The sequence below is a fragment of the Rhagoletis zephyria genome, unplaced genomic scaffold, assembly GCF_001687245.7.
Source record: "Rhagoletis zephyria isolate East Lansing unplaced genomic scaffold, Rhagoletis_zephyria_1.1 Rzeph_scaffold_06291, whole genome shotgun sequence".
In the NCBI taxonomy this organism is placed as follows: Eukaryota; Metazoa; Arthropoda; class Insecta; order Diptera; family Tephritidae; genus Rhagoletis; species Rhagoletis zephyria.
This window is the reverse complement of record NW_016163374.1, coordinates 1-19,996: the sequence shown is the minus strand read 5'-3', so window position 1 is coordinate 19,996 and position 19,996 is coordinate 1. Positions and strand designations below refer to the sequence as shown.

The 19,996-nt window shown below is 37.6% G+C and overlaps 5 protein-coding genes across 8 annotated transcripts; 2 read left to right on the top strand and 3 right to left on the bottom strand.

Moving 5' to 3' along the window:
* Positions 1–2,827: 2,827 nt before the first annotated feature.
* Positions 2,828–6,042, bottom strand: Marcal1 (SWI/SNF-related matrix-associated actin-dependent regulator of chromatin subfamily A-like protein 1). Of its 2 annotated transcripts, none has more exons than XM_017628877.1 (10): positions 5,375–6,040; positions 5,088–5,304; positions 4,882–5,016; positions 4,461–4,816; positions 4,250–4,400; positions 4,016–4,183; positions 3,781–3,931; positions 3,582–3,713; positions 3,301–3,495; positions 2,828–3,220 (listed from the first exon to the last, which is right to left on the bottom strand). In XM_017628877.1, the coding sequence occupies exons 1-10, from the start codon at positions 5,916–5,918 to the stop codon at positions 3,017–3,019; spliced, it is 2,253 nt and encodes a 750-aa protein (XP_017484366.1). In that variant the 5' UTR covers positions 5,919–6,040; the 3' UTR covers positions 2,828–3,016. The 2 variants fall into 2 exon arrangements, with proteins under 2 accessions (XP_017484366.1, XP_017484367.1); XM_017628878.1 differs by having other exon boundaries at positions 3,062–3,220; positions 3,297–3,495; positions 5,375–6,042.
* A 741-nt stretch (positions 6,043–6,783) lies between these two features.
* On the top strand, positions 6,784–8,796 carry jet (F-box and leucine rich repeat protein jetlag). Of its 3 annotated transcripts, XR_001848921.1 has the most exons (3): positions 6,784–7,714; positions 8,122–8,469; positions 8,607–8,796. XR_001848921.1 is itself a non-coding variant. In XM_017628881.1 (2 exons), the coding sequence occupies exons 1-2, from the start codon at positions 6,978–6,980 to the stop codon at positions 8,294–8,296; spliced, it is 912 nt and encodes a 303-aa protein (XP_017484370.1). In that variant the 5' UTR covers positions 6,784–6,977; the 3' UTR covers positions 8,297–8,592. The 3 variants fall into 3 exon arrangements, 2 of the variants coding, with proteins under 2 accessions (XP_017484370.1, XP_017484371.1); XM_017628881.1 differs by lacking the exon at positions 8,607–8,796 and having other exon boundaries at positions 8,122–8,592; XM_017628882.1 differs by lacking the exon at positions 8,607–8,796 and having other exon boundaries at positions 7,859–8,592.
* betaggt-I (geranylgeranyl transferase type-1 subunit beta) lies at positions 8,636–11,635 on the bottom strand. Its single transcript, XM_017628880.1, has 6 exons — positions 11,113–11,635; positions 10,887–11,040; positions 9,909–10,068; positions 9,674–9,837; positions 9,454–9,606; positions 8,636–9,386 (listed from the first exon to the last, which is right to left on the bottom strand). Exons 1-6 carry the CDS (start codon positions 11,238–11,240, stop codon positions 8,961–8,963), a joined length of 1,185 nt encoding a protein of 394 aa, XP_017484369.1. The 5' UTR covers positions 11,241–11,635; the 3' UTR covers positions 8,636–8,960.
* A 501-nt stretch (positions 11,636–12,136) lies between these two features.
* mRpL24 (mitochondrial ribosomal protein L24) lies at positions 12,137–13,416 on the top strand. Its single transcript, XM_017628883.1, has 5 exons — positions 12,137–12,344; positions 12,445–12,601; positions 12,672–12,865; positions 12,929–13,124; positions 13,190–13,416. Exons 1-5 carry the CDS (start codon positions 12,261–12,263, stop codon positions 13,303–13,305), a joined length of 747 nt encoding a protein of 248 aa, XP_017484372.1. The 5' UTR covers positions 12,137–12,260; the 3' UTR covers positions 13,306–13,416.
* synr (BH3-only protein sayonara) lies at positions 13,302–18,011 on the bottom strand. The gene is given in 7 exon segments (XM_017628879.1): positions 13,302–13,627; positions 13,689–13,874; positions 13,935–14,127; positions 14,234–14,362; positions 14,365–14,440; positions 17,366–17,839; positions 17,909–18,011. Coding segments are annotated over 7 exon segments (1,335 nt in total). The 5' UTR covers positions 17,996–18,011; the 3' UTR covers positions 13,302–13,437.
* Between the last annotated feature and the right edge of the window lie 1,985 nt (positions 18,012–19,996).

Here is a 19,996-nt window from a genome sequence, read left to right as displayed (position 1 = left end):
AACTCCGAAAGTGGTACAGGGAAAGTTTGTTTGCGCGTTGCCAAGCAGTTGTTGCTTTCTGTTCAAAACCTTGTTAACTTGTTTAAAGACTTGTTCGAGATTATTTCGGGGCAAGCGCCCGACTTTTTCGACTGTTTCGTGGCCTGGTCAGGGTCATTTCGGGATCATTTTGGATCTGTTCAGGACCATTTTTTAGACCATTTCAGGACTAGTTCTGGACCTCTTTAGCCTAGTTCACGACTTGTCAAGACTATTTTATTTATTTTGGGACTAGTACGGGTTCAATTTAGGTCTAGTTCAGGACCTTTGGTGGACTGCTTAAGGACAATTTCGGGAGCAGTCCAGGACCATTTCAGGAACATTTTGAGAGAAGTAAGGGACCATTTCAAGACCGTTTCAAGACTTGTTCGCGATCCTTTCGGGATAAGTTCACGATTTTTGTAATAACGACTTCACGACTACTTCAGGACAATTTTAGAACTAGTTCGGGACCATTTCATGGTAGTTCGAAACTATAGCTGAACTATTCACGAGGTGCTTAAGAAAAGGTCGTGTACGGACTACGACAAAATGAATAGAACGAAATGAATTTAAATTAATGTTTAATTTCTAACCTAACCTATTTAAGTATGTACATAAATGAATCGCCCAATCCTTTGCGAAGTTGTACACAGATGTTTACACATTAAATTCACGAGTACCTGGTACAGACGCCCTTTTTACGAGAAGAAAGCATCGAAAGTCTTTACCCGTCAGTGTGGGACTGTAGCTCGAACTAAACCTCCTGCTGTCGGCAAGTACCGATGCCCCGGTACTATAGCAAGTTCTGCCACGTCTTGCTCTTAGGGAAAGACTTACTTTTTTAACTATTTATTTATCTCTTAGAGTTGACATACAAACTCCCCACGGTTTATGAGAAGCGGTGCCGGAGAGACATTTCTTGGCCAGATACATATATGTAAATCTGGGTCGTATTGGGCAGGCGTTCAGAAATTAAGAGTTTCAAGCCCGTGTATGTAGGCTCCCCACTTACGCTTAGGTTGCTAGAATTCGTGTTCGACAGACGGTCGGAAAGGACGTGTTTCAAAACCATACTGCTTTATCGGTTGGAAAACCTAGGTTCCCATCCACTTCTGCACTTCGGATCAAGTTTGTTCACTGGTGATACGCCACTGTCTCTCCAAACCCCTTAATTGTTTCAGAATTGAAGATTGTGTGTCGCTGGTTGATATCCATTCGTCGGTCCCTTCTGACTATCAATCTCAATTGGTTCATCTTGGGTACATGGTGGAGGTCTTCTTCCACACTACTTCCGCAGTAGTCGGCGGTGGGGTCCCGCTTATGTTGAAATTTGAGCAGGTATGCCTTAAAGGAACAATGTACGCTGAGGAACTGGCTCAGATAAAAATCGACTTCGTCGAGCGTTCTAATAATCAGTGTTGGTATGCAATGATAGTTCCAATGATCCTTAGTCGTACTGTTCGACGTGTTTTGCCCCTCCTGGCTCAACCTCGTTCTATTTGAGCTAAAGCGTGGGGGCGGCTGCCAGGAGGGTCGATTCTTTGGCCACCGTTAGACATCGATTACGAAAGCTGCTTTGTCCGACACTGTTCTGAAGGCGCTACAAACTCGAATAAAATAATTGGCGTTTAACCACAATCGCAAAGAGTAAACACCTGCGCTGTTTCCTTGCCTCTACCCTTCTACAGAAATCGTTTCAAACCAGGCGGTCCTGTACTGTACATTTTTACAGATTAGTCCAACTATTCGAGCATTCTCCTCAACTCGTGAGGCTGATTGCTTTTAACCACTTCGCCTAATCCTACAATCTCCGAATCAATCCTACCACTGTAAGTGTTTAGACTTTTGCACAAGCCTGCCTGGACTTGTGTTAGGTTGGTTCTTGGTTCCCTTTGGAGGCCGATTTCGTAAGCAGTTGGGTGTTGGTAGAAGGATATGGGTATGGTGTATATGGCGGTTTCCAACGAGTTGCTGTGAAGTCAGACTAGTCTTGCAGGCATTCCTTGCGGCTCTGTGGACTTAGCGTATGATGAGCGTCTTTAATTTGACTGATATGCTTTCCAGCATGTCGCAATGGTAAGCGTTCTGCCAACAGTTTAGATTATGGTTGGGATTGTTTGGTCTATGAACAAACCCCGCTTAGACAAAAGCATTTAAGGTGTTTAACTCCAACATTTCCGCTGAATGAAGCTGGTCTTGGTACGACATCAGCAGCCCCACTCACACTGGATTAACTTTATTTAATACAGACCGGCCGATGGCTTCGCATGTGGCTAACAAAGTTCTAAATGGGCTTCCAGCTAGCGACTTGAGTCTCATGTTCTTGCTGTGGAGATTGTTGTTGCGAAAGTAGGCATTTTGTGTGCGATTTAGGTCTCACCGACCTCTAAGTCAATTTTTTGCTGGGTTGATGCTTTCAAGTTTCCCCTATATATGTACATATATAAAAAAAATAGTACCATGAAATGCTAACTTAACAGTTTTGAGCCAATCGATTACTAGCCTGGAGAGGCCTAGCAGTAAGCGGAGTAGACTTGCGGATAGGTGCTACTCCGCGCACAAAAAAATATTTGGGATGTAAGCTTAGTTGATGGTCCTTGGTCTGCCGAATATAGAAACGATCTTCGTGAGATAGAATTAGCAGTATTTAGAGAATATGCCTTAAAATATATAACATGAAACCCGTAAAGTTGTCATTCGTAATCGACTTCTGATGAATGATTATCTTGAGAAATTCCATGCAGCCAAATTAAAATTCCAATAAAATCGCTGAACAATAATACGACTACCTACATCTATATTGAAAATATTAAAAGCTTTTAGATACATTCAAAAAGGTTTAAACTATTTAATGACAAAACATGTGAGTACGAATAGAATCCTTAAGCAATAAAATGTACTTAAATTTGTTGTTATAAATGAGTACTCTATAAAGGTAGCATTTAAAGGCATATAACACGCTTCCATGCGCTTTCCCTTTTTCTCCCCTTCAGGATCAACACATTAAATCCTTAAAATCATCATCATCCATAAATAAATCTTCAATATTTTCCAACTCCTTGCTCATGTCTAAATTTTTGGCTGTAGCAATTGTGGCACTTTCATTCTCTTTCACTTCTTTATTTGGCTCAACACTAACCTTTGTGGTCGGCTGGTTTTCCATCTTCACAGGCGAGAAAAAGTCTTCGATTTTGTGCGACTGTTAAACAAAAAAGTTTTACACATACAAGTTAAACTAAAGTTGTTTTAAATCAATCATATATGTATATGCGCACTCACCCCCGTTGGCGCTGCAGTATGCGTAGCATCTTGCAAATTTTCACAAAAGAGCCCAGCTCTATTTAATACATCCTGTTTATTTTTCAACATATTCCAAATAATATCGTCAGCGGTTTTAGAGGCCATTAAATAACGACAAATAATCGGTTTATTTTGGCCAATGCGATGTGCGCGACTTTCAGCCTGCGCCAAGGTCTGGTGAAACCGAATAGAAATTAAAATAAAAACTCAAATTTAGTTAATCTTAGCATAACCAGTATGCGCAAAATATGTCAAATTACACTTGGATTCCAGTCCAACTCGGCAAAAATTATCATTTCAGCTGCGGTCAGCGTGATGCCTGCATTACATGCGCGCAACGAAAGCACAGCCACCATGCAAGACGGCTTTGTTTGAAACGCGTCAATGTATTCCTGTATATGGGATCATTTATTTAGTATAGATGTACAATATAGCCTTCAAATTTATGCGAAATCTTACAGCTCTAGCTTCATTTTTGGTGCTGCCATCAATGCGTATGAAATTAATATTCAATTGATTTAAGCAATCAGTAATGGCGTCCAACATGACACGATGATGTGCGAATACAATAAATTTTATCCTCTCTTTGACTAAATTTTTGAGATATGCACTTAAGGTTGTTCATTAGAAAGGAAGAAAGAAAGAAAGATCAGAAAGAAATGATCAGAATTTGGAAATTTGACTTGCAACTTACCAAACAGCGCGCGCTTTAACCTCAGCAGTTGTTGAATAAAATCTCATAAGGATCTGCTCGCGCTCACGCCCTACGCTTGAGGAAAAATCTTTACTAAGCGTCTCTAAATCATCACTTGTGTCCTTATCTTTACTGCCAATAAGCGCTGGATCCAAAACAACTGTTTCGCTATAAGAAAAATATTAGTATTTTACCATTCAAATATGAATAAATGATAGCTCTAAGTCCACTCACCGTTGTTTCTCAGCCAACTGCGGTAGCACAGCTTCCTTTGTGCGACGTATCATGAATTTCAACTTCAGCACAACATTTAATTCCTCTAGATTCGATTGACCCGAAGCATCCCAACCGAATTGTGTTTGTTTGCCATCACAGTAGCGAGAAGCTGTTGGGCAGTATGAAAGATTAAGCAACACTACACTCTTCATTTAATAATTTTGCGTACTAAATTCCATAAATGACATGAACTTGCGATCGATCATTTGAATTTGGGTGAACAACTCCAAAGGCCGTGAAAGCGCTGGTGTGCCTGACAGCATAAGAACATGACGCGCTTGTTTCGTCAGACGCCCCGCTACCATAGCACATTTAGTTTTTGAATTCTTTAAAGTGTGCGATTCATCGAATATTACAAATCCAAATTTATGTTGGACTAACTGTTCCACATGCCGATCCATCATATTATAACTGGTAATAAGCACTTTTGCATCATCCAAACTTTGTTGATTGTTGGTTAGCACTTGTATATAATGAATCGGTATGCGAGGTAATAGCTCTCGTATGTGTGTTGCCCAGGACTCTCTGGAAAGGAAAAGTGTCAATGTAATATGCATGAGTAAAAAAAGAAGAAATTTACGCTTCTCTACCTAATGGAGGCTGTTGTGCATATAAGCAGTGGCCAAGATTCTCTATAAAAGTCAGCTACTGCCAGTGCCTGATACGTTTTACCAAGACCCATTTCGTCACAAATCATCAAGCGACCATGATGCGCTATAGCAAAGCTGTGAAAAAGAATGCAAAATTATATCCGAGTAGATAAGATTTGTATCAGTTGATCTTTAATTGAACTTACCAAACGCCATCCTGCTGAAATGGCATCAGTTTTTGCCCCAATTTCGGTTCAATCGAAGACAAGCAGGAGCGTTCGATTTCCACAGCTGGCATGCGACAAACCGCAATTACGCTTTTTGGTATAGTGCCAATAACAACTTCTGGATTCATAGCAGAAACGTGATCTTGCAGTAGTTGATAGTCATGCAAACCAAAACTCCAGATATGTTTGGTACCATCTATAAGGAAACGTAATACAGCAAATTAAAGTTCAGACTATTAAGAATCTTTTAACTAAGCGCTACAAACCATATCCCTTCGATGGTATACTCTTGAATACATCAATCAATTTGGCATGGAAACATGAAGGTTGTACAGCGAAGCGTGTATTGCTCACCATGTACACCTTGCAGCTTACTTTGGTAACAAAAACCGGCGCTAATTGTTGTTGTTGTTGGCTATTGTTGGGCGTATGTAGTGCACTAACATTCGGCTTGCTGTTGGACAACGTATTACGTTGGTAAGGATGCGCTTGATCGCGTGCATTCCTAGCATAACTGCCGATGTTATTACGTTTTAAGTCATTTAAGAAATTTATAGCTCCCGCGGAATGTTGCGGAGTCTTTTTGTTTTGATTGTTATTTGTTGTAGATTGCTGCTGTACTTGATGTTGCTGTTTAAAGAAGGTATTCGTCGGAATAGCACCTATGGCGTTACGATTTTGATGCAGTGTGGCATTCCCGGATTTGTCTCCTGAAGTTACAGAGTTAGCTAAGCGTTGCTTCTTTGCGGCTAATTTTTCCAAAGCTATACGACGTTTCTCCGCAATTTCAGCAGCACTACACATGGACATTTTACTAAACTTTGGTATATTTACAACATAAAAAAGTGCTTTTAATTTTTGATACTTCACTGGCGCGAATAAAAATAAATAAAAATTCAAATACACAGCTGATTGAATGTAACAACTCTGTACTTAAAATACTTTACACCCAACACCCACTAGAGATTCCACATAGCAGTTCAAATTTTAATTTTTTAATTTCCTAAATGAAGGAAACTCCGCTTTCTANACATTTTACTAAACTTTGGTATATTTACAACATAAAAAAGTGCTTTTAATTTTTGATACTTCACTGGCGCGAATAAAAATAAATAAAAATTCAAATACACAGCTGATTGAATGTAACAACTCTGTACTTAAAATACTTTACACCCAATACCCACTAGAGATTCCACATAGCAGTTCAAATTTTAATTTTTTAATTTCCTAAATGAAGGAAACTCCGCTTTCTAGCTTAATCCGCTTTGCTCTTTCAAGTTAGAGAGTGGAAGAGGTCATGCTTACTATTTCTTGTATCGGCTTCAAAATTTGAGTAGCCTTGATATGTGCAATATAAAAATGCTTCAAAGGCATAAAGAGGTAATACAAAAAAAAACCTTAATATACACCTAACAAAGCACGTAAAGATACTCGTATAGATTTACGTTCTTTGATAGAACGCAAGCGAGGTTCTCACGCAGGTGAAGGTGGCCAATAAATATATAACTAAAAGCCATACCTAAATAAGCGCGTCAAGCGTTGGGCCTGTCGGCCTCTCTTCTAGCGTATATAAATTTAATGCGTCAGAGAGAGATAAAGATACAAGGGAAACGCTCTTCGCGCTAATTTAGGTACGGCTGTAATGGAAAATGGAATATGTGTTCATCTGCACCACCCTGCAACCAATCAGCTGTTTTGGTAATGTGTATTCGCGATCAAAATAGAACATATAAAATATAAAAACAAAACAGAGGAAAACGTATTGAAATCAGTCAATATACTTGAAAAATATTAATAAATTCACATTAAATTTCTTTAAAAGCCAAACCTTTCATTTATCGTGGTCATCAGTTACAAACAATTAAAAAAATGTGTAGCCTACAGGCAGAGGAGAATCATTTGGCCTCCATGGCAGTAGCTCCATCAACTCAGGAGACATCATCAATAGTGACACTCTTCGACATAAGTTGGCAGGATGTTTTGATACCAATGGTCACCGAATTCCTCAGTCTCAAAGACTTATTTAATTTGCGTTGCTGTTCGCAAACTGCCAAACGCTTCGTGGAAGCAACATTTGAGCGTCGCAAAGACATCAATCTGGCTGGCAATAATAGTCGCAACATTGAATTAGCATTCACTGTCTTGGGAAAGTGCTGCCGTCGCGTTGAGAACCTGTATTTGGCACGTTGCCATTGGTTGACAGATGAATACCTGCTGCCGATTTTAGCTGAAAATACCCGACTGCGTATAGTAAATCTAAATGAGTGTGTCAATATAACACCATTAGCACTCCAACCGATTATTATCGAATGCAAGGAGCTGCGCATTTTGAAGCTTTCCAAATGTCAGTGGTTAACTACGGGCGCCGTTGATGCGCTGACTTTGCACCACAGCAATTTGGTTGAGTTTGACATTTCACACTGCACTGCAATTGGAGAGCGCTGTTTGATTATATTCTTCCGAAAATTAAATAAATTAAATGTTTTGTCATTAGCCAATACACCAAGTGTTACTGATCAGGTGCTAATACAGATTGCCAATTACTGCCGGGCACTGGAGCACATCAATTTGGTTGGCTGTGCTGCTATTTCTGACTATGGTATACAGTAAGTACCGAATTACTGATGGTTAAGGCATGCAGTTTTCCCCTATGTTTTAGCAACTTTCCAGAAAACTCCACCACACACTTAAGTATTTAGTGCAGTACCCTCACAGTTTTTTTTTTGCATTTCTCTTTTTTCTATTTGCAGTGCAATCGCGACGCATTGCACTCAGCTACGTTCACTACTTGTGCAACGTTGTCCGCGTGTTACGGAGCGTTCATTAGCACCGCTACGCAAACGCGCGTACGTCGATCGACAAAGTCAATTAGATATGTATTTAAATGACTTCTACCCCAGTGATTTTCTCATTTACTAATTTGAAATCTACATATTATTTATATACATTTAACTATCAGAGGCAATTAAGACAGCGGAGTTTATTTATGCTCTGCTTTTGTGTTTATTTGCAGCGCTTTAACTATAGCTTGCCAGCATCTACAATCGCTGATGGTACACCGATGTCCGAACGTAACAGAGCGGGTGTTGGCGCCACTGCGTGGTCGCATCTATATCGATCGTCCGCAGCTGGGCTATAATGTGCCAGCTTTTCCCGGACATATAAATTGTCTATATTTGCAAGTTTAACTCAAAATGGCTATTTCACTCTATTTAAGACTACTATATTTTTGTGTGTGATTCTCTTTAGAAAATAACTTATGCTAGCTGTAATTTTAAACTCTAGTTTATTTACAATACCGATCAATATATGTATAACTAAATACAATTAAAAAATAGTTGTGCTTATGCTTTCACAATAGGTTCTCACAATAAATATATGATTGGATCTGCTTATTAACGGAACCGCGTACACTTAGCTGAAACTGTAGAAAAGTTAGTTTTTGTAGAGAAAAATTACAGATTAGGAGTTAAAATTGAGTGACCAGCTGCATGNTAGGTTCTCACAATAAATATATGATTGGATCTGCTTATTAACGGAACCGCGTACACTTAGCTGAAACTGTAGAAAACTAGTTTTTGTAGAGAAAAATTACAGATTAGGAGTTAAAATTGAGTGACCAGCTGCATGACTCTTTTGGGGAGTGTTATAAGCAAAATCATTGCAGAATATCTACATATAAGCATTAGATACAAGACAAAAAATAAAAGCGGATCGCTTCTCATATTACAAAAAAAAACACTCCAACACCTAATTCGTAGACCTTTAAAAATAAATGGCCGGTCTCGAACTACTGCCAACAAATTATTTTCAGCTTAATTAAATGTAAAAATTTAGTAAACCAAATGCGCATTATTGTGCATCTATAAGCGGCGAGGTAACGGACGTTGAATTTTCAGCGTTGCCAAGCTTTGATGCCGACGTATTTTTGCTAACAAATTTGTCTTCTGCATTATCAGTTCGCCACTGTGCATGTACCTGTTTCAGACAATTATATGCACGCATTGATATATTCAAGCTAGGCATAACTTCCAACAAGCCCGGTTCATTCATGAAGGACAATCCACAAAGACCAAAATATGTGTGAAATGGATCTGTTGTAGATTGTGGCCATTTGGAGAAACCACCGACTATGCTGTCTTGTGTCTCCATAATGTAGGCGCGATTTTCGGCGTAGTCGATTAGTTCAAAGGCACCTAAAATACGTAGCGCTGCACCAATCCAAAAGGAATAACAGGTATCCACAGTTTTGTTCGGACGTCCCTGGAAACCATTTACCTACAAAAAGGCGTTGCGCATTAAAATATAATATTAGAAAGGCAATCAACAAATAAGTACAACTCACTTGTCTAAAAATGAGCCAACGCTTTATATTTTCAATCGTTGTCTCGTCTAAGCGATGCAGTTGGCCGCTCAAATCTAACGCAGCCAAAGCGCAAAATGTAGTACCACCATGCGCTTCACCCTCCAAATACTGACTGAAGCCATTGTCATAACGCTGCAGTTGTAAGAGGTTTGATTAATAATTTTTTTTTTCTAACCTTTCTGCAATTTTAAATACTTACAATACAACTTTTTATGAATTGGAACATTTTCTCCTTATCCACATCTCCCCAATAGTCTAACATATGGCAAATGGCGGCTGCACAAAACACGAAACGCATATCGTTCTCACTGCCGTCTATACAGGCGCTAAAGCTGCCATCTGGGCGTTGGACTGCAGCTACGCCTGCGATATGAGAGGCATTTTTTATTCCATTTTATCCTTTAAGTATGTATGTATGTAAGTTTGCTACTCACCATCAACAATGCTTTTGCGATCCAAACGACTCAAGTCATCACCAAGTGTGGCCAATATGCCAATACCAGTGTAAGTCATTGCAAGATGACCCCACTGATAGTACCTGGCATTAGTCTGCAGTTGCTCATCATCGGAAATAATGTTAACACAACGTGATCCCTAAAAAGATATAGGAATTAAGGAAATTACAATTTTCTCATGAGTTCGATTATATTGTTTGTGTCATTTTCGATTTAAGAAATTTGTTGTTATATTGTTATATAGTATATGTAGGCGGTTGAACTTACAACTTGCAATATCGCAAAAAGTCCATAAAATAACTAATGAATTTGATACAAAAGAAAGGTTCGAAATGGTATTGCTAAGAGCCAAATTTTTTTCATTTTTACATTACTTATTTAAATTATTTGTTATGCTGCTGCTATGATAAAAGTTATTGCTGCTCTTATAACACCAACGAGGTATTTGCTAATTCGGGAACCGTTAAAAGGATATGATACGTTTGACTGGAGAGTACATTAATACATATCTGCCAACATATAATATTTCATTACTTGGCAAGCAGTTTGCTTAAATTTAATGTGTTTGTTTCTTAAATTAGCCCTAATAACGCAAGATTGTTATCTCATGAAAGAATAGCGATACTTGCTTTTAAAGGGGAACATGAATCACAGCATGTTTTTTTTTTGTATACTGAAGTAAACACAAAAAGTCACGGAGCTGCAGAGCAAACATGTTTTAATACAGTTGAGAAGTTCGTAAAAAGATAGTGAGTGGTTGACTGTTTTATACGCGACATATGTTTATACATACATACATATAGATAACATGTTATGAGAACACACGTACATACATATGTATATAGTATTGTGCAAGTGTACATGCAAATAAAATAACATTACTTTCTAGTGGCTTATGATTAATTGCCTGCGCTATGACGCGGCATACGGAGTTAAATCCTAGCCGCTGGTATTTACCTGAAAGCCACTGCAACATTTCGTTTCTCCCTCCTTCGAAATTACCAAACCACCATATATCCATTCAATAATGTCCTTTTGCATTTGTGGTGTTAGTAGCGTCAGTGAATTCAACACATCCAGGCCGCATACAGCAAAGAAGGCAATGGTGCCCCTGTTAAAAAGAGAAAATAAAGACATTTTAAGGATTCGTTTTTAATGAAACCAAATATTTTTTTTAGCTCACCTTGTGGAGTCATGTGAGGCTAGGCGCGCTGGCAGTAAATTTAAAAATCTCACAAAAAACTTAGCATGCTTTTGTAACAATGCTGGCTCCTGCTTTTCACCTTCTATAGTCAGCGTGTCGTAGGACATTTTGCACTAACAATTTTTTCCTGCCGACTTTTCCTTTAAATTTTCTGCAATTAAAACACCTGATTGACCAGTAAGGTTTTTNCTAATTAACAATTAGCATAAGCCGCAATTAATTATTCATTTATTGATAATCGTAACTTCGCGTGCTATGGACAGCCAATCACCGTTGTTTGCCTTTTCTCCGCACTATAGCTACTCAGAACCGCATTGGTTGCTGTTGGAGGTAAAAATGCGCGGTTGTTGTGATCTATTTGCATTTATTGTTCTTAATATCAAGTCTGCATATTTGTTTACAACTTCTTGTTTAACTAATCTGGTAAAAACGTATAAAATTTGCAATTTGCTATGCTAAATGAAAAAAAACCGAAATTGCTATAAAAATATGAGAAACAGCTGACCTTCGCAGGGTTGCTATACAAGGTATAATAAGGGTGTTCGTCATGGAAGAATTTTAACGAACATTAATAATTTTAATCACATCGGTTTGTGCAGACCAATGGATTGTGGCACTTGAAGCCAATTTACACCAAAGCAAAAAGGGTTTGATTTGAATAGAACTCGGCCGAAAAGAATCTACTCGTAATCGAAGTGCAGTTGAAACCATAGTCTATATCGGAATCCTGACAGATTAAGACCAAAAAATCGAAACGTATAGTGAAGAAAGTCAAAATCAAAAGCAATGTGCATATACAAAGGTGTTGGGTTTTGTCCATCCGAAAGAATTAAAAAATTCTGTGAAAATTTATTAATTTTGAAATGCAATCGGCGACACTCTCTGAGAGGGAAATTTGAGAATTCTTGCAAATTCCCAATTGTGGAAATTTTTTTATGGTGGTTTGCTAATTATTGCAGACCTTTTACACGCACACTCTTAAAAAATGATATGATTATTTTCTAGCATAATTACGCGAACGCATCACATCGAATTGTCAGTAATCAGCTGTTTCATTTATCACCTGGAATTGCATTCACGCGTTTTCTATACAATTGATCGGTTTTATAACAAATACCTCTGGAAAAATGAGGCTAACGCAATTTCTGTGCACCAAATTAAAGAACTTCTCAAACTTGCCAAAGGAATATATAGAGCGGAGCAAGAAGCAGGTTTGTAAAGGATCTTACAACCTCCGAAATTGCTATCAAAATAGCAGCAACAAAATGATATCAATCCGCATTCATTCTTACATATTCTGAATCCACACAGGTATACTGGAAGACACCTTCTGGTGTTCCGAACTACTTACAGCGAACCGTTGAACGAAAACGGTTCCGGTACACCACAAATCGCTCATGGACAGGCCAATTTCGACAGCAAAATATGCCCGGAACTATACGTAAAAAAGTCTTCCTTAACCCAGTCGGTATGCCAACATTTTTATATTCATTGATATATTCTTGTAAATAAAACTAAATCAAGCTACATTTGTACAGAGGATTGGAGTTTCTTCCGCGGTGATCGAGTTGAAGTGCTTGTTGGCAAAGATAAAGGGAAGCAAGGCATTGTCAATCAGGTTATCGCCGAACGCAATTGGGTGATAGTCGAAGGTTTAAATTGGCATTACCGTACGGTAGGTGGTGAAAAGGGGTTTCCTGGCGTTTTAATCAAATCAGAGGCTCCTTTGGATGTAAGCTATATAGTTGTGCCATGAATACAGTTTTTAAATTGTTAATTATACTTTCCATGAAAGGTCACAAAAGATGTGCGTTTAGTAGATCCATCGGACTTGCAAGGAACAGATTTTGAATGGCGGTACACCGAGGAGGGTGAAAAAGTTCGAGTATCCGCACGCACAGGCCGTATTATACCCATCCCCGAGACAAATAATCAAACATATGATTATAAAACTCCTAACGCTTATATTGAGCGTGAAAAGGATACTCCCGGTACAGTTCATTTTTTTGAACCACTGTTTGCATACTTATAATTTTTAATTTGAAATGTATTCTAGGCAACGTTGTGGGAGAGATTACTTTCCAACCAAAATTAGCAACATTTGAAATGGATATTATGGAAGAAATGGGCATTGTTGAAGAACGTACGCCTAAAAAAACTTATTGGTATTAAGTTTAACAATTATTTCATTTATTGGTTACTTAAAATGTTATCAAATATAAACTATTTAATTATTTTTAAAGAAAAGTGTCAATATACTTTATAATTAACTACATATTTAAATTAGCTGCTGTTAGTAAGCGATCAATATTTGCGAGCGGCAGTAAAAACTTCTTGCCTATGATCCCTCAAAGTTTTCGCCAGATTACGTACGGTCTCTTCCGATTTATCGAAGTCTTGACGTAAAGTTTTATTAAACGTTTCATACAGCCACATCGATGCTTTGGAAATATTACTCTCAAAAGAGGTGAATACTTTCGTTGTATGCTGATACCTACGAAGTAACAGTAAAAATTGTATGTCTTGAATAGCTGAATTTTAACTCTTCATTTTACCTTGAAAGATTTGCAATATCTGTAATCATGTACGTATTGCAATGCTTCGCTGCCAGCAATTGACGATTGCTTATATGTTTGATTTCCACATGTGGCAGTGCCAACTGTGCACACTCCACCGATATCAAAGATGCTTGTAGAGCCGTACGACAGTTTAAAGCCAGCTGAATTTTATGTTTTGGATCGCTACAAAAGAACATGTTAAAAGTTGTGCGCACCATGAGCGTTTGATTCAGTTAAACTTACATGGCTTTTGCTAGCTGCTGCCACTGTGTTAAAGCTTGCGTCGCTGAGCTTGCACTTGCGCGTAATAACGTGCCGCATATGCGCCATTGCTCCAATGCGCTGCCAAGCTTATCTCGTACATCACGCGCTGCCTCCAACTGTGCGTCCAAACTCTCTTCCAAGCGTGTCATATACGTGCCACCACTTATGAAGGCTGATATTTTATACATTCATATACATACATATATGGAGAGGCAAGTATGTTTATTAAAATACATATATATTTTGAAGATGTGTACGCATATTTGCAGTTTGCTTACCTATAATGCCATCATGATGCACATACAGCTCATTCAATTCATTGTAGCTCTCCGTTAACGTTTTCAGTCGCGCCTTTGTATGTTCGAGTATTTCTGTATAGTATTTAATCGACGTCACATAAAGCGCTGTTCGCTGAGATTGGCAAAAAAATCCTCATGCGTGGAAGCCTTATTAGCATCATCGACAACGCTCAAATTAATGGCAAGCTGTGAATTGAGTTTAAAGTTTTAGCAAGTTAGCAAAGTGCGTATGTAATATATGTATATATGTGTGTACATATGTATTTTAGTATACGAAGAGTGTAGGTATCTATTTGCGAATGTGTATTCAGTTTTTCTAATAGCTGGTTTGTAATGTTGAATTAATTTACGAAAGACAAATCGCCAGGCTGCCCAGGCGTATGAGTAACTTTTGTAATTTTTAAATACGTGACGGTAACAATGGCCTATCGGCTTGAGGTGTTTTAGAACCTATTCCGAGCAACAGCAAAAAAAAGTTTTTTCTACCATTGGTCTTCGCTCAGCAGTTAATGGAAAATCGCCGATAGTAATTCTGCCATGAAAAAGCTTCTCAAACGTACATAGATACATACATATGTATGTATATGGGGGGTTTCATAAATTTATTAATTTAAAATTGGCCGGGATGTGCGGTATCGGGAAGAAATATAAAAATATGGCGTGCGCGACGGGACCAAAATCCTTTCCCGACACTCCCGATAAAATCGCCAACCCCGCAAATTCACAAAATCTTCTTTAAAAACGATGTTTGAAATATGCACTTTTTATTAAACAATTAAAACAATAATCGGAAGATACCAGATCTTTGATTATTATTTAAAATTATGTAATTTGAAAGACATGAACATTTTTGTCAACCTTCGATACATATCTCGAGAACGGGGCGAGGAAAAAGTTTGAAAAAAATCACACATTCACACATCAAAATTCTCTATGAAAAGAAATATTGTTAAGTTTTTTTTTTCTGGAAAAATTTTTCACATACAAATTTTTTGAAAAAAAAAACATTAGTTTTTAAAAATATGCCATCTCAATAAAAATTGAACAAAATCACAATGGTAGCTCTGAGTATTGCGCAATATTTAGGTATAGTATTACGGGGTGCACTCGACAATAATTTGAGTTATGCATTTTTTTTACACCGAAGTTGAGTAAAATGAGTAAATTACAAATTTAAAAATCTTTTTAAGCTTTAGCTACGTTCTATTATAATGTTCAAAAATGTTGCAGTATAGATGCCAAACGTACGATAGTTATAGAAGTTTTAGTACATACAAATTTTTAATAATAATTAATTTTTAATTTTATTAATAAGTTATGTTACGTATAAACATATGGGTGCAAACGTATGAGGTTTAAGAAAGCTTTATTTTCAAAATATTTTGAAGAATATTGCCACCTGTTTAAAAGTCAAATACCATTTTCCCATATGTTAAATAAAGATTACAAAATGGATGTTAATCGAAAGAAGTATGAGAAGGCTTTATTTCAAAAGTATTTTTAAAAGGGGTTGCCACCTGCGTAAGTCAATTTAAATTAAATCAACAAGTTAAATGAAATGATGTCAAGTCTACCAAGAGATATTTAGAAAGGCTTTATTTCAAAAATAAATTAAAACCCGAATTAAATTTAATCAGTTATTTTAACGAAATATTACAATATGGATGTCCAGCGAAATGGCTCAAAAACGCCTTAATACGAAAACATTTGAAGAGGGTGTCCCTGTTTGAAAAATTGTATTCAAGTGAACATTTGCAAAAAGGAATATCTTTCGCCTTTACCAAAAAGATAAATGAAATATACCAATGGGATATTGATATGAAACAAAGAGTCTTTGTTTTTGTTATTGAGACACATTTTTTTTTGAAGAATTGTCACATGTTAAAATAATTTAAAAAATGTAATAAAATGGCCAATTTACTTGGGCAACTTTCTTAAATAAAATTTATTATTTTCGGTGATATAAAATATTTGCATTTTGTTGCATCTGAAATCGGGCAGAGTTGCGGGCAAAAGCTAGTACTTACATACATTAGGGCGGGTTAGTTTTTTTTTTTTTGGACTATGTGCGTATAGCATAGGAGGATTCTATGTGTAATCCTACGCAAATTTGCCGAAGAAACCATGGATCTAAAATTAATTTGGAGTTTGCCAAATTACGAAAATAGGTTTCGTAGAAAATGCGAAAATTTTCACTGTTGCGCCCTCTAGTGGAAGTTTTAAGAAAAAGATAAGTGCGGAATGGATTCCTTATACAAAAAAAAAAAACCCTTAAACTTCTTTACGACACTGCATGGTATATTCGGCAAATTTTATTAGAATTACACGTAGAATCCTTTTTTGCTATACGAGCTTAGTCGAAAGAATCTCCAGTACAAATTGATTCGCCCTAATGTACATACATATGTATGTATTTCGACTGGTTGTGACAAACATCCGAATAGCATGAAAAATTATGAATTACGGCCAATTACTTAATCAGTCTTTAGATTTCTCAATCAGTCTTCATAGATATGTATCAAAAACATAAGCCTACTCGTGCGCTAACCTCTATATAAACACATTTAACCCAGTGGCTTGTTAGCTGTGTTACATATACATACATATGTATGTATATGGTGTATGGACGTGCAGGTGAATATACATTCATACCCTGTCGTGAAGCGCATCAGTTCCGAACTCGTTCGGTTCTAAAAATTTTGGAATTAGCAAATTTGCGTATCACTGAATGGAAACGGTTAGAAATAAAATAGATAGTTCGATCTTTCACAAAACGATGCATTTATAATTGTTCTGGCTGCTTGCAACAAAACATTATTTTTTAGAAAAAGTGGACTTATCAATTTTGTACTCTAAGCTAGCGATATGTAGTTAAAAAAAAAAAAGAAAAAAATAGTTTTTTAATAGTATCATATTTAGGTGTTTTTGGACTGGTTTTGGACCCAGCTACCATTAGACTATCATCGCTTTTGGCGATAAAGAACTGGTACTGAACTATTAGAAATGTGGTTCACCAGTTTGGAGTTTCCCTGCAGGTTATATATGTACATACATATTTATATGTGTATGGGTGTAAATCCTATATGTATTTGTTTATATTAACGAACTCACATTAGCCAAATCCTGGGTGGGTGTATTTGCCATTATGTTATTATTAGCGTGTCGTGCCGCCGCCCCGCCTATGCCATTTACTATGGCGCCATTTCCGCGTCTCAATGTATTTCCGCCATTCAATAACATGCCTCTATTTGTTGTTGTAGTTGTTGATGCCACCACCACACTGAGTGGTTGCAATGGTGGCTGATGTATGGGTGGTGGCGTAGCTGCATCGATCTCATTTATAGTTAATATTTCACTATTTATTTGTTGTTGGGGTTGTTGTTGTTGTTGTTGTGGCGACAATTCATTTCGTTGTAGATTCAAGGCCGCATCTAAGTTGTCAACACCTAAAAGAGTATCACGTTGCGATTGCAAGTGTTCGACCCAGGCTTCGGCGGTGGCCATACGCGGTCCCGGACAAGTCGCCTCCAGTTTGCTGATCCGTTCGTCCAGATGCACAAATTCCTCGACAACCGCGACGGGATCCTATGGGGGAGAAAATATGGAAAGGGAGGGGGTTCACTTTTACTCGCGCACTCGTATCGGTATTCGTACCATATCGCCTTGCTGCCAACGTTCCAAGCTCTGTATGGGCTCTTCTAAAACGCTATTCGTATCCATCGATGAACCACATCCCATCATACGAGTAGAAATTTTATGGATAAACGCATATTTGTAGTTAACGCGTAATTGGGCACTGCTTATGGAATTCAACGATCAATGGCAAAGATAAAAGTGTGGAGCTGCGCACAAAAATGTATGGTTTATTGGAAATCCAAGCACTTTTTATTTCATTCATAAACTAATTCCTATTATAATTATTTTTCCTGCCACTAATTACCTACTTTACTGCTTATTTTCTTCACTTTTTTCTGTACTTAATTAATTTTATATTTCTCCATGCGCTAGCTTACACTTCGTTGTTCACTTTCATAATTTCACTTGTCAATCGTTTGACCGCCAATTTCTAAATGAAATCCATTTACTTGCTTAGGCTGCATATTAACCTAACGAATGGTCAAATGGACAGCAGTTCGTTGAGCTTTAACCCAACTGCATTTTAAGTATATATTTACATAAATATACCTACATATACATGCATACAAACATATCCGATGGTATCCTTTTATACAATTTTTCCACGCTCTATTACAGGCATCCCTGCAGGAAGTTTTACTCGATACTAGCTAAGCCAATTCGTGTCTAAACTATCTATCGTGCCGCTTTTTCGTTACATCGAAGTTTGCATTTATGAACGTCCTACCGAACGTAAAGAAGTTTTACTTCAAAAAATCTACCGAGCACCTGGACCTTGCATCTATTAAACGCTTTATCTATACAACTTATCTATTGCCAGGAGAGCAGCTTGGCAGTCTTCACCTCTGCTTCCGTTTTGCGGGGCTATAAAATTTAGAGATGGCATCCTCTACGATGCAGCTTCTCCTCGTGCAGTCAAAAGCGTCTTTAACAAAAAAATGTGGTGTGTGTAGATTTGTAATCTAGTGTCTTCTCAAGGATTTGACGTGCTGTTAAAATCTGGTCAATGATGGACCAACTCTGATATGGCCAAATCAGTTGCGCCCTGAGGTGATTCAGTCTTTCACAGTATCGTCGATCGTATCTTAAACCAAGTTTTATAAAGTCGCATCGCATGGTAATTGACACAAAACGGCGGAATCTCTCTTCTTGTGGATGAAGAAAAGTGCAATGTATTCACGAATTCATCCGGCGAATTTCTGCTTAATAGCCGGCACATGTACGCCCTCTTCACCTCCGGCAGCTTAGCTAGTATTCGGTCGGTTTCAGGTCCTTTGCTGTTTTTAAGCCACATTATTGCTGTTCTCATTTCGTTCTAGTCGAGTGGTGGAAGAACATAAGCCTCAATACTAACTATACACTGGTCTAGGTTTACTTTATTGTCACTATGTCAAAAAGTATTGAGGAGTCTTATCTTCATATCTCAAGTGTACTCTGGACGTCTGTTACCATATTCGTCTTTGCTAGAACCCACCATAGGCGTGAAATCATTGGCTGCCTTAATTTCTGGTTTAATCCAGGTAATCCTCCGAAATAAATTGCCTTCTTTGTGCGAGATATATAATATAATCTTTTATAGATTAGTTGGAAAGTAATACCTTGCAGGGTGTGTTGTTTAAAGGTAAAAATTCTCACATACTAAATTACTATGATGGCCTTTGCTCATAAATATGTCCACATTTTATAATAAGTACATATGTATATGTATTTGTACACATATGTACGTATGTGTGTACGTATGTATGTATGTATGAATATATTTAACTGTATTTTGTGTGAGCTATATACATACCCTGCAGCAATAAGGCGGCCAATTTTCCGTTAAGGTCTAGTACTTCACTGGTTAAAATTTGACTGGTCAGAATTGGACATTTGCTTGCATCGAAAATGTCAGCCTTCGACCAGTCCCCAAGGAACCGAAACCCTGCAAATGTCCCAATCGCTTGGTCTGGCCTTGATGAAAAGTGCGCAGAGGTGCTTGCCACTATTTGTTAGCTTTCAGGAGGGTCCAGGTTCAAATGCCATCAGAAGCAACATGGTTATAAAATGATAAAATTTTTATTTTTTTTTGTGTTTCCAAATTATGAAAAAGCATCTGCGAAGTGC

Bases quoted from the DNA above. Each gene is read 5' to 3' on its own strand.
- mRpL24 (XM_017628883.1), top strand. From the start codon at position 12,261: ATGAGGCTAACGCAATTTCTGTGCACCAAATTAAAGAACTTCTCAAAC. The intron at 12,345-12,444 runs GTTTGTAAAGGA...GAATCCACACAG, and splicing joins TAGAGCGGAGCAAGAAGCAG to GTATACTGGAAGACACCTTC. The intron at 12,602-12,671 runs GTATGCCAACAT...ACATTTGTACAG, and splicing joins AGTCTTCCTTAACCCAGTCG to AGGATTGGAGTTTCTTCCGC.
- betaggt-I (XM_017628880.1), bottom strand. From the start codon at position 11,240: ATGTCCTACGACACGCTGACTATAGAAGGTGAAAAGCAGGAGCCAGCA. The intron at 9,607-9,673 runs GTAAGTATTTAA...TTACAACTGCAG, and splicing joins AATTCATAAAAAGTTGTATT to CGTTATGACAATGGCTTCAG. The intron at 9,387-9,453 runs GTGAGTTGTACT...GCCTTTTTGTAG, and splicing joins GTTGGCTCATTTTTAGACAA to GTAAATGGTTTCCAGGGACG.
- jet (XM_017628881.1), top strand. From the start codon at position 6,978: ATGTGTAGCCTACAGGCAGAGGAGAATCATTTGGCCTCCATGGCAGTA. The intron at 7,715-8,121 runs GTAAGTACCGAA...GTTTATTTGCAG, and splicing joins ATTTCTGACTATGGTATACA to CGCTTTAACTATAGCTTGCC.
- Marcal1 (XM_017628877.1), bottom strand. From the start codon at position 5,918: ATGTCCATGTGTAGTGCTGCTGAAATTGCGGAGAAACGTCGTATAGCT. The intron at 5,017-5,087 runs GTAAGTTCAATT...TCTTTTTCACAG, and splicing joins TTTCAGCAGGATGGCGTTTG to CTTTGCTATAGCGCATCATG. The intron at 4,817-4,881 runs GTAGAGAAGCGT...TTTCCTTTCCAG, and splicing joins TGCACAACAGCCTCCATTAG to AGAGTCCTGGGCAACACACA.